The sequence below is a fragment of the Lactuca saligna genome, chromosome 2, assembly GCF_052625555.1.
Source record: "Lactuca saligna cultivar CGN05327 chromosome 2, ASM5262555v1, whole genome shotgun sequence".
Lineage (NCBI taxonomy): Eukaryota > Viridiplantae > Streptophyta > Magnoliopsida > Asterales > Asteraceae > Lactuca > Lactuca saligna.
In genome coordinates, this window is record NC_136418.1 from 124,068,592 (window position 1) to 124,081,530 (window position 12,939).

The 12,939-nt window shown below is 28.6% G+C and overlaps 1 protein-coding gene and 1 long non-coding RNA gene across 3 annotated transcripts; one reads left to right on the top strand and one right to left on the bottom strand.

Annotated features, from left to right (window-relative positions):
• The first annotated feature begins 235 nt into the window (after positions 1 to 235).
• LOC145029053 (uncharacterized) lies at positions 236 to 1,370 on the top strand. 2 transcript variants are annotated; one of them, XR_013676339.1, is made up of 4 exons: positions 236 to 318; positions 458 to 558; positions 669 to 698; positions 946 to 1,370. It is a non-coding gene; the product is annotated as an uncharacterized LOC145029053 (long non-coding RNA). The 2 variants fall into 2 exon arrangements; XR_013676340.1 differs by having other exon boundaries at positions 272 to 318; positions 426 to 558.
• Positions 1,371 to 10,991: 9,621 nt separating this feature from the next.
• Positions 10,992 to 11,620, bottom strand: LOC145030050 (mitochondrial import receptor subunit TOM20-3-like). Its single transcript, XM_078978485.1, has 4 exons — positions 11,429 to 11,620; positions 11,292 to 11,342; positions 11,148 to 11,207; positions 10,992 to 11,066 (listed from the first exon to the last, which is right to left on the bottom strand). The coding sequence occupies exons 1-4, from the start codon at positions 11,618 to 11,620 to the stop codon at positions 10,992 to 10,994; spliced, it is 378 nt and encodes a 125-aa protein (XP_078834611.1).
• Positions 11,621 to 12,939: the final 1,319 nt, after the last annotated feature.

Below are 12,939 nucleotides of genomic sequence, written 5' to 3' on the forward strand. Positions count from 1 at the left end.
TCATGTAACTATTTTTCAAATCGATTACAATGGCTTAGTTACATAATTTTGTTTACAAGGAATATATAGGGCATTCATCTAATTTCATAATAATTTAAAGTCTTTACTTTTAGTTTATAACACTTTAAAGTTGATAAATTCCCTTATTATATTACTAATTAAACTCATTAAAACATGATTAGTTTATCCGGGCTTTTAAGAAGCAAGGCCCATAACAACCCAAAAGAAAAGCCGTATCATATAAAAACGCAGTTAGGGTTTTTTACATCCTTTCACAGTTTCACTTTATGCACGCATTTGACCACGAAGAAATCGGAGGTTAGTGAATCTTTGTCTTCTTCAAATCATTTCTCTATTTATTTATTTATTTTTATTATTATTTTATTGAGTTTATTCTTCGTTCTGCTCATTATCTTTGTAAAAAGATAATAAAATGGTTTTCGAACTCTTAAAATAGGGAATTTGCAAGAATAACCCACGTAGCTCCAGTTCCTGAAGATTTTAAAGAATCGCAGGGATGTGTTACTCTTCAACCGAAGAAGCTACATCTACGTTAACGTTAATATCTTCAAATCTCATTGTTGAATCATGTTTCTAATTTAATAAATATGCATTTAACAACAGCTTAACATACTAAACGTAATCTTGTTTGTTCTCCATCAACGCAGATACGAGGATATGGAAACGTCAATTGCAAGGTTCGAAGCGCACACAAGATAGCTGAAAAACATTAAAAAATGAAAATTTTTCATTTTTTCAAGATAGTAATTAAGTCATCGGTGTTTATAAACCGAAACCCTAAATCGACCAAAATTGCGAATCTCATTAACATAAAATTGAAATCTTTCAACTGTGGAAATCTCCTATAAGAGTTTATGGATTCCTTCAACAGCTTAATTTCTCTTCTCCTCTTGCAACTGTGAGCTAAATTGTATGGATTTGCAGGTTGAACAGGCTCATTAGCCGGATGCAAGACCAGATGAACTCATTGAGGGCTAAACTTGAAGAGCTTCAAGCTGAATTGGTGGCGATTAACAAGACGATGGGTTTTGTGTATTTGGTCATCGTTTGTTTGTTTTATGGGAATTGCTGGCATGTTTCTGATCTACCTGTAATGGTAGAACGTACACCACTGTTTTGTTGTACTTATAGTTGTTAGGTTTAAGTCCTGATTTCTATCAAGGCAATTTTGTTAATCGAAAATCGGATTATGATGCAATTATCGTTTGTTCCTAACGAATATGATAAAGAAGTTGCGTTTGACTTATGTTGTATTTTGCATGTAAAGTAGATAGTTTATTGGGTTGATTGGGTTTTGTTGTAAGGTACATTGTTGGGATTTGTTAAAGTACTTAGTTTATTGGATTGAATTGTTTGTCGTTTAAGTAGATTGTTTACTTGGGTTTGTTAAAATAAGTTTATTAGTTTTTGTAGTAGTTGGTTTGGTGGACATGGTTGATGGACCATAGCACAAGTCCCCTAGTGGACCACATGACATTAGATTTTGGGTGCAAGTTCCAAAGTGTTGGTGTATTCGGTTTAATTTTTCAAAAAGAGTAATTCTTCCACATAACATTAAAAAACAAGTTTTGGGGACAACAATAGCCCATACAATTGGACCTTAAGGCCTTTCTTATATACACTATGAAAATGCTTGTGGTGTGTATACACCTCACCATCATAGCTCTGCATGTCAACATCATCTTCCTTCCACAACAAAGTCGGTATATTCTGGATAATGATTGTGGTTATGATGGCTTGTAACATCCAAGAGAGAAAAAGAGAGACCTATTTGGTCGTGGTGGATTGTGGTTGGCAGCACGAGTGGCTATGATTGTGGCTCTATCATTACCATGAGAGGATCAGGATTGTGTGCATAGTTGTGGTGGCCCGCCACTATAGCCACAAAAAATATTCGTTGAAGGTCAACTGGATGCCCTAACAACTTCAAATACATGGATCTAGAATTTCGATATGTTGGGGCAAATAATATATCAAATAAAATCTTCGGCTCGGATGAAAATAATGTGAATAAGATTTTTAAGATCGAGTTCTTTTCTGTAACTGAAAATAAGAAACTAACATTAATAAAAACAACACCTAAGAATGAAGGTAAATAAAAATCCTCAATCATATAAATTATTTAGCGATGTAGAGGGTTGAAGGTCAAAAGAGTCGACATGAATATTAATTTATTTGCTATTTCTCAATTGAATTAGTTTTCTAAACTTAATTTTTATTTTCTATTCTTATCCCTATATATATTTTTTTGAATGACTATGTTCTACGTTTCTTTCCATTTAGTATTTAAACTTTATTTTATGTCCGAAATTTGAATGCCTAACATCAATATTTAAGTTTTATCGATGTGGTCTTCTCTAACCTAGTAACCTTCAATCATCCAGCTATTCCCTAACATTAATACATCAAGAATTCAGAAAGAAACCTCAACCATATAAATTGAATTATAGTTAACATTTTTATGAAACCTCAAACTTATGACTAGATTTGTTCAAGCTCGATTTCTAGTTGTAGGTTGAATCCTCAACTTCAATTTCAAGTTTCTCCCTTTTAATTTTTCAGATTTGATGATTTTTTTAACCATTGACGGGAGAGGGATTATCGATTAAATGAAATTTAGCTGATCATCAACGAAATAAAACCAATAATGGCCTTATTTTGTTTTTCAAATTAAGCCTAATACCGCAACTCCTAACTCCAACATCAATAGCCCAAAATTTGTTAGGGGCTAATGAATTAAGAAGAACTAATGACCATATTCTAAGCCTATTCCAATATAAGAAATTTCAAACCATTGGTGTTGCTGCACTCATAATAATAGTTTTTGGGACACTACATACTCCACTCATAATAATAGTTATTGGTGTTGCTACACTTGCCTTAACCATTTCTTTTTTCTTCAACCCTTTTTCCTAATTTCTTCTTAATAACCCTTTTTGATTTTTTTTTTCATGGCTTTTGCTGAGCAACACTATCTTTTACAACTTCTTCCAAGTTCACATCTCTACATTGCCTCTCCTAGTTTGGAATTGCTTCCATATTTGTCTCTCTTTCCATGTGTACATGTTGACCTTGGATTGCTTCCATGTTCAGAGATTCGTAAGTTTTTGTGACCTTTTGTCTTTTTTTACTCTAAGTTTGGATGCTCTCTCTAATTGCTTATATATTGTATTGTTGTGTCCAACATGTTTACTAGACATTCTTATTTTCATTGGAGGCAAGGGAGGAATATAGTAAGTTGTAACCTACATATTGCTTCCATTCATCTCATGCAAAGGGTATTTGTAAGTGCTCATATAAAAGGTACCAAGGAACAATAGGTCCACAAAATACTTCACTTTTCAATTTAAGTAAGATATTATTTAAACCGAGTGCACATAACAATAACATTGAGTTGCCACTTGCCATATTTTGCAAATAAAAATCATATACTTTAGTAAGACCATATCCTTATTTTAATACCAAGTCTTCTATAAAATTTTCCAAGAACTATTTCCAATTTTTTTTTTTTAATCCAAGTCTTCTATCAAATTTTCCAAGAAGCATTTCTAATTTTTTTTTGTTCTCTGCACACACCACACCCCATGGAATTTGAAATATATGATTATTGTCACCCCTACTAGATACACATATAAACTCCCCATTACATAATTGGAGCGACGTTGAGTCTTAATAATTAATACATTAATTTTTAGTATTTTACCTAAAAAATCAATTTAGAATAGTTTATCAAAGTACAGTTTTATTGAAACGAATGAACAATACAAACACTATAATAAGATTTATGGTTTCTATAAGTTACAGAAATTGTTGAAAACAATTGTTCGCTTTTTAGGACAATTCGTTAGCAACTAAAAATGGCTAAATGAATCATTTAATAATTAGTTAGATATAACAATAACTAAAGACAATAATAAATTAGAAATTTTATTTAGTTTTATTAATATGAAACGTATAATAAACAACATTAAGATCAAGTTATTGTGATATATGTTTTATATTATATAATAATAATAATAATAATAATAATAATAATAATAATAATAATAATAACTTATTAATATAATATAATATTAGTTTATGCTGAAAAATCCTATTATTTTAAAATCGTTTTAGATCAAGTCATAATTTTTTGAACAAAAAAGGCTAGAATATTTAATTTTACACGATAATCTATCATTTTTTTGTTAAAATAAAAATAAATATTTTTTCATTAATTTTGGCAAAATATTAAGTATTCGGGATTATTTTTGTTCAACTTTTTTTTTTAAGTTTTATCAAAAAATTTCCAAAGACTTTTTAATATAAACCTTTTTATTTATTACAATAATCTATCTATTCTTAATAAAAGAATACTTTGGCACTTTGCATTCCACGTGTCCCTCTTTTGCACCTCCAACTTGTCGGGTGTGCTTACCAGGGATTTCTTATGAGTCATTTTCCCGCTCATTCTTTGCACCACAAAATCGAATACAACATCTCCTATAAATCAGCCCACACATTTTGAATTATCTACAAATAAACACAAATCATCTCCTACTAATCAACAATTCAGTTACCATTATCCCTGCTTTCAAATTCAATTTCAAATATATTATAAATATATCGTATATCTAAAGGAACGAAATCAACTATATCCCACATAATCAACAATAAATTTGAATTCATTAATCTTTTACCAAATTTATAGGAATTATAATAGGAATGCAATCATGATTACAATATTATCTTCACCTATTCATTGCACTTATAAATACCTAAGCCTTAAAATTTTTTCCAAACATTTTTCGTCTTTCTCATTTGATTTAAATTTGCTTCTTCATCTGCAATTCTGGTAAAGCATCCTCCAAACAACTATGCCGATTTTTTATATGTTTCTTATTTTGATTATTTCTATCTTCTACTTATTCTATTACCCTTCTTATGTACCATTGTATAAATATATATATATATATATATATATATATATATATATATATATATATATATATATATATATATATATATATATATATATATATATATGTATTTATGTTTGTTCCTTTGTGTATGTAATATCTTACATACATATAACTTAAGTAAATTAAGTTAAAGTACATGAACAAATGTTGATTGGTCTACGACTATTATCATAGTAGCATACTATGCTCACGATTAAATGAAAGCATTAATGTTTCTTTTATTTTAAATATCTTGACTATTGTTGTACTTTTAAATTTAGATCATTCATAGCATTCTACTTACATTAGTTTATAAGAAATAACATAGATACCTATTGATTATGTTCACGATTTCAATTAGCTCATTGTGAGAGATGCTTACTGATATGCTTATGACAATATCCTGTACCAACAACAAACAATTAAACTGTCAGCTTTTTATTTTTAATATAAAATGACAATTATGCTTTTTTATATTATCTTATAAAAATATAAGGTAATTCGTAATAGAACATTATTCTTTTGCATATACTTATGTTTTTTGTGGTTTGTCTTCTATGACATTTTTTTAGAAAATAATTGCTTTAGTATATTTCATGTTTTAAAAATTATAGCATTGTAAAAGGTACATTGCTTCTCATATTTCTATAAATTTATACCAAATAACTTTTATGTATGATAGTGTTCTAGCCAAAAAAAAGGGCCAAATTTCTATAAAAAAACAAAAGACAAGATACTTATTATTTCTTAGACATAGAAAATCACAGTTATGCCCTTTTCTATTAATCTTGCGATTTGTTTTCATTGTTTGTTTTCTGCTCATCCTATTTGTACTTAAAAATGCCTAATAACTATATAATTGGCATCAAACTTATATAACTTCATATATTTGCAACGGAATGGTTGCATCAAAGTTTACTTTAAAAGCAGATATAGACGTACTCAAGGATGATTTGAGTCTCAAAGTTTGTGTCATAAACTTATGGAAGCAGGTCTATGTAAGTTTTTTTAAGAAAATATGCAAGGTTTTCAAAATGGCATTCTACTTTATTAATGATTTTGTTAAAAAAAAAAAAGAATTATGTCCACTCTTAGTAATACCAGGTCTACTCTTTAAAGGACATATTACTATTGTACCATACATGGTAATTTTTTTTAAAAGGTTTATGAAATGGTAAAAACTATATATCCAAGGTATAATTTCTTTCCTAAAAATGACAATTTCGACCTTTTTTTTTTCTTTTTTGTTTTTAACCATTTTTAGGTTATTTACCTTCATTTTTTTATTATGACATTATACTTTGTACATGTACTATTCCTCTAAATGTATTTAAACAATGACAATTTCTGTAAATTTGGTCACTTCCACTGTCTTAAAATAGGATGTTATTATGAAATATAGAGAATTTAGCTATACTTGAGTACATGGTTGACAGAAAAAACCAAACAATACCATTCCTTTAACTTATTTCAAACCAATTATTGCAAATCCATTCAGAGTGGTTGAAATAGATCGGACTCTTTTATATTAAAAATGACAACTATGCCATTTTATATTATAAAAATGACAAATATTCCCTTTTAATAGATAAACTGCCGTTGTTTATTTTCTATCGGCTATATTTTTTTTAATTATGTTGTTTACTGTCAAATATAAATTCAAGCTATCATTTAGGTAGATAATTACAATTCTGCCCTTTTATATTAGAAAATGACAACTCTATCCTTTTATATTATAATATGACAACTATGCCATTTTATATTATAAAAATGACAAATATGCCATTATAATAGAAATATTGCCATTTCTCAATTTCTATCGGCTATATATTTTTTACTTATGTTTTTTACTGTCAAATATAAATTAAACTTATAATTTAGGTAGATAATGACAACTCTGCCCTTTTATATTAAAAAATGACAACTTTGCCCTTTTATATTATAAATGACAAATATGCCCTTTTATATTGTACTTAAAAAAGGAAACCCGTAAGTTTGACAGTTTTTGATGGCAAGGACAATTTTAAAAAATCAATGTATATGTCAACAAGAAATGAAGAGAAGATGAAGGTTTTGACACCAAAAGTTAAAAAACAATGGTTTTATATGATCAATTGGTAATATTGGGAAGGGTTTTCTTTTCATTTCCATTAAGTTATTAATAATTCATGCAATTTCTTTAAATACTAAGTATAACATTGTACTTTTAGTAGTATAAATGTTTACAATGTTGGATTGATGGAATTTAATACATTTGTGGAAAGGACATACCTTTCATAACATGTGGAAAGGAAACATGACAGATTCTCTCAACTATTGTTGAATGCAACATACTTGCAACACTTATGGGGCGTTTGTTTTTTCTCTACAGATTTGCATGGTCTCTTCTGTCTGCTAGACGCAGACCACGCGCAGACTTAGAGGTCTGCAGTGCGTTTGTTTTTCTAAAGTGCACAGACATAAAAACGTCTGCGCAAGGTCTTCGCCACATAGACTTGGGCCAACCTCTTCTAAAATCTACGAAGTGATTTTAACCTAAAAAAACGTGTCTCTTCTTTTGTTTGCGCCTCCATCGTCAAAACATCCCACACTTCCCAGCCGATAGAACCTTGACCACTCCATCTTCAAACCATCGTCGAACAACCTTCGATTAGCACCGCTGGTCGCCGCCATCCTCTTAGATCAAAGACGTCCAGGCGAGCAGGCGACACCTCCGACCGGGCCAATCAGCGAACAACAGCGAACATGTTTGTTTCCTTCGGGGTTTTTTTTTTTTTTTTTTTTTTTTTTTTTTTTTTTTCAATTCTAACATGAAATTGAGGATTACTATTGCTGGAAAACTCACTAATGCACTAATTTGTTGATAAATTGTTGTTAATTGAGGATTACTCTTGCTTCAAATTGTTGGATTGTTGTTAATTGTTGATAAATGTTGCTGAAAATTTTAGTGCTTCAATTTGTTGTTAATTGTTGTTAAATGTCGCTAGAATTTGTTTCAAATTGTTCAAATTGCTTCAATTTGTTGTTAAATGTTGATGAAAATTGTTATTTGCTAAAATTGTTGTTTGATTGTTTTTTTTTTCTTTTTTTTGCTGAAATGGTTATAAATGTTGCTGAAAGTAATATTTTTTTTTACTGAAATTGTTGTTAAAAATGCTAAAAACATGTTTCAATTTGTTGTTAAAAATTGTTTTTTTTTTTTTTTTTTTTTTGCTGAAAAGGTTATAAATGCTGCAGACGTTAAAAAACAAACAATCTTCTTATTACAACGTTTGATCCACCTCTTCTGTTGCAGAGGCTTGCAGATGAGGTCCGCAGACTACAAACATTTTGGCTCACACCTTACTGAATAACCATCATCATGCTTTATGATTATGGAGATTTATTGCTACAATAACAATTCAAGATTCAATTTGAAATACAATCAAACTTCAAATAATAAATACAGGGAGTACATTTAATCACATCTTCTACAAAAACGAAATTAGTAATTTTACCTTTTCTTCATTGTCGCCCTATCTTCATCGTTGAAATCCAACAACCAACATATTCCAAAATTAGACCACAAGGATGCCATTATTCTTTCATAACTTTAGCAACAGACTGAAATCGCTTTTCAGGTTTCTTTCTGGTCTACTATCTATCACAAAATTGGACTTGTATTCCTCCCGATTTTGGGTTTCAACCCTGTATTTATTCCTGATTATGCTATTAAGAAGTGGATATAGTGGGGTGGCTATGTTGTAAGGCTGCTACGAAGACAATGAGATCTTCGATTACAAGAGATTGGTACTTTGAAATGCAGAAATCGAATACATCATTTGGTGTATGTGATTTCAGAAAGAAAAAAAAAATAGAAACGATACTTTGAGTCTACAATGTCGGTTAGAAGAAATAATGTTTTTAGGGTTAAACTTATTTATGGCTAAATTGTAATTTGCAATATATATATATATATATATATATATATATATATATATATATATATATATATATATATATATATATATATATATATATAGGGTTAGATTATATTGTTCTAACTATCTATTATGTGCATGTAAGATTGATTCTGAACCAATCATTTTAGTTATTTTAAGAAATTAATTAATACATATTAGATGTTAAACATATAATGAGCATTAATTAGAACTTCAACATTTAATATTCATTAATTACTTTATTAAAATAATTAAAATGATTGGTTCAGAATCAATCCTACAAGCACACAATAGATAGTAAAAACATTTGAACATAACTCTCTCTCTCTCTCCCTCTCTCTCTCTCTCTCTCTCTCTATATATATATATATATATATATATATATATATATATATATATATATATATATATATATTCTTTTTAAACAATTTTAATTTCATAATAAATTTTCTAATTCATATTTTTCTTAATCGTACTTATGATCACTACTAACTTTTTATATGATATATAAATAACATTGTAATTAACAAAAATATCAAAAAATAATAAAATATTGTAAATAATGTTATATGGACTAAAAGTTTCAATTTTTATTATTAGTATTTTTATTATACGTCGAGGCATTTTGTACATATCATAATATATAATATGTATCTTTTTGTTATTGCTTACAAAATAAATTCTTTTATATATATATATATATATATATATATATATATATATATATATATATATATATATATATATATATAATTTTCATAATATATATCATACAATTTTTAATCAAATGTCCTTATTTCAATCATAATATATTGTTTATTTTTAAAATTCCAAATGTCATTCCTCACAAAGATATAATTATATATATTTTCTCTTTTTTACATCATAATTATTATTTAAAAAATGTCTACAAAGATGATGGACAAATAAATTCTCATTACCGCTTTATAACATATTATGTTTAATATATATATCTTTTAAACTTTTTGATACAACATAAATTTGTTAATTTGATCAATAAAACTTTTAATGTTATGCACAAAGGACTATTTAAAAATCTAAGTGTTATGTTTATGTTACTTATCAAATTAATTAAACATTACTTACAATCAAGATGGCGGTGCATTTTTCTTGCAATTATTTTTTTTATCTATATAAAAGTTTAAATCATACCGACTGTGGTTTCCATGGGTTATAACCTACTTAGCTAATACTAGACTAAGTAATATAGAAAAAAAAACTTGGTAAATAAAATGGAAAATGATTATGGAGGGTAACCAACTGTTGAGTTTATTCTCATTTGATCCTTTTTTTTGTACCCAATATACCATCGAACTTGTTGTTTGTATTCACTATAGTCGGTCAAAAGCCGGTTAAAAGGGATATGATGAACACAACAACAAGTTCGATGATATATTGGGTACAAAAAAAAGGAAAAGAGCCAAATGAGAACAAACTCAACAGTTAGTTATTCTCCAGAATTATTTTCCCTTGCTAGAAATAACCAGATACTTCATTTATTTGGAATAAACGGTTCTCAAAGAAATCAATTCTATTTTTTTCTCATTGGTAAAAAAAGGTTTGAATGTGCACTTCTAGGTTAAACTACAAGGCCTTAAATAGTTGAACATAATCAAAGTACTAGTTTTGAGATTTTTGCCAAATTTTGTAATCTTATTAGTTCAATTTAAGCTTTAAAACATTGTCAAGGACCTCTAAATTAGATTTTCTTCAATGATTTGAATATAGATCCAAATCATATTAGATCACTAATTTCATAAGAAAATATGAATTATGATGGATTAAAAGGTGATCTACAATTGCAATGGTTCAAAACAATCATTATAGCTTTATAACTTCCAAATTGAACATTAACAAAGATTCCTTCAATATATTAATTTGAACATGGAACCCTAGAATCCACTCCAAAACACAATAAATCATAACACATACTATCATTATCAACAAATCATGAGAAATCAATTCAAATTCTTGGTAATATGTTTAACCAAAACCATTTCTAATTTTTGATCAAAATCAAAATAAACCCCTAATTATCTTCTTAAAATCACCAGACATAAAGCTCTTATCATTGAGGTGGATGCACATTAGCTTTTGCAAATCTTACACACCCCACAATGGTTACAGCAAGAACAACCGATAACTGCACATAAATCCGTTCATCAGCAAGTAAAATGACATTTTTGCCCTCACGTGACTGGGGAGGAGAGGATACTACCCGTACCTTGGCGTAGGAAGATTTTGATGCTCCTGACGACATAGCTTGTTCATGTGATTCAATCGCCTGAAAGAAATCACAGTAAAATTCTAACAATGGTGAAATTAAATCAAATAATTCATCATTCAGATGATAAGAACAACAATGTACGTTTTCAGCCTCTTCAATTGATTTCTGATAAAGTTCATTACCTGGATCCTGCTACAGCCAATCAATAATCGATTATACATCAAGCGAATTAAAAAAAAAAAATCAATTGTTAAAGAGAAACTTGCATCAGCAGTTGCCTTTTGGAAGTAAGTATAAACCGAATCAAAATTATCTTTAGCTATATGATCATTTGGAGTCATAATAGCAAGAGAAGTCAGAGCACTACCCATGCACCACAATGCCTCGTGTTTCTTAGGATCGATGAACAATGCTTCATACAGTTTCCATATAGCATCTGATCGATCGTGTAGAAAATGAGATTTAACCATTAATCATGATAGATCCATGAACTCATGTCATAAGGATCAGGCTTACATTTAACAATTGTCTTCGACTCCTCTACACTCTTGAATGTTGACAATTTAAGCAAATCCCTTCCCCATTCGATTAGATTCTACTCCAATCGATCGACGAACAAGGAAATACATGAATCAGAAGGTGTCATAATATATAGAACAATGAATATCAGAAAAGATCTTTGATGAATATATATTGTCAAAATTTTCATAAAAGATGTTTGTTGAATATGTTTTTTTTTTTTTTTTTTTTTTTTTTTTAATGCAGAAGAAGATAGGGATCTATATGTTGATAAATGATCTTCACTTTTACATATTTTAAATTCTTCTCTTTCGCTAATTGAGGGATTGAAGGTCCTAAGTCTATTAAACTCAAACTGAATAATAATGCAATGTTTAAGGAATTTAATGACTACTATTTATAATATGGATATTGATAAGAAAAGCTTGAGTCTCAAAGGAATCTAATAATAATGAATATAAAAGTTAGGTTTATTTTGAAAAAAATAAATAAATCTAAAACAAATATAAGATAAAAATATAAAGTTATTTTAGAAATAAATCAAATTTATCTATCGGTAACGGACTCCGTTAATAAACTAACATTGAATATGCTGAGTTAGGTTTATTTTAACAAAAAAAAAGTTTTAGAAAACGAAAAAAAAATGTAAGCCTTTTATTGAATAAATTTATTGATAAATGAAAGTCTCAACTCATTAGCATACCATGATACCAACATAATTGGATTCCAATAGTAAAATTTTCATTACTTTAATACCATTGCATTGTTCATTCTTTATACCAACTTAAAATTCTTACCATAAAGATTTGTGTCAAGTGACCTTATCGTGGGTACACAACTAGTATCACCATAAAACATAATCAACTTTTGTCTGATTGCATCAGTCTCGTCTCAAATAAAATGCATTGTAACCTTTTAGGAGGCATGTCTTGCCTTACATAATAAACTAAGCCAAGAAGAGCACTCATGTCCCTAGCTAAACTAAAAAGGAGGGTGACTTTTGGTGAGATTTTTAGCTTATCCTAACTAGAAGAGAAAGAAAAGGGCGACTTACTAATTAAGCAATAGCAATTACAAGATAGGAGGAAAGGGAATATGTTCCAAATTCAAATGAAGTACCAAATTGTGCTATACTATACATTCATGAATAGTTAGAGTCAAAATTCAGCACCATAATGCACTCATCATTAGCATCCACTTTTAATAAAATGAGTTCTTTTTAAACTAAACTAAGCTTTCCTTATCTTGAACTTGATGGAGGTGGAGGCAC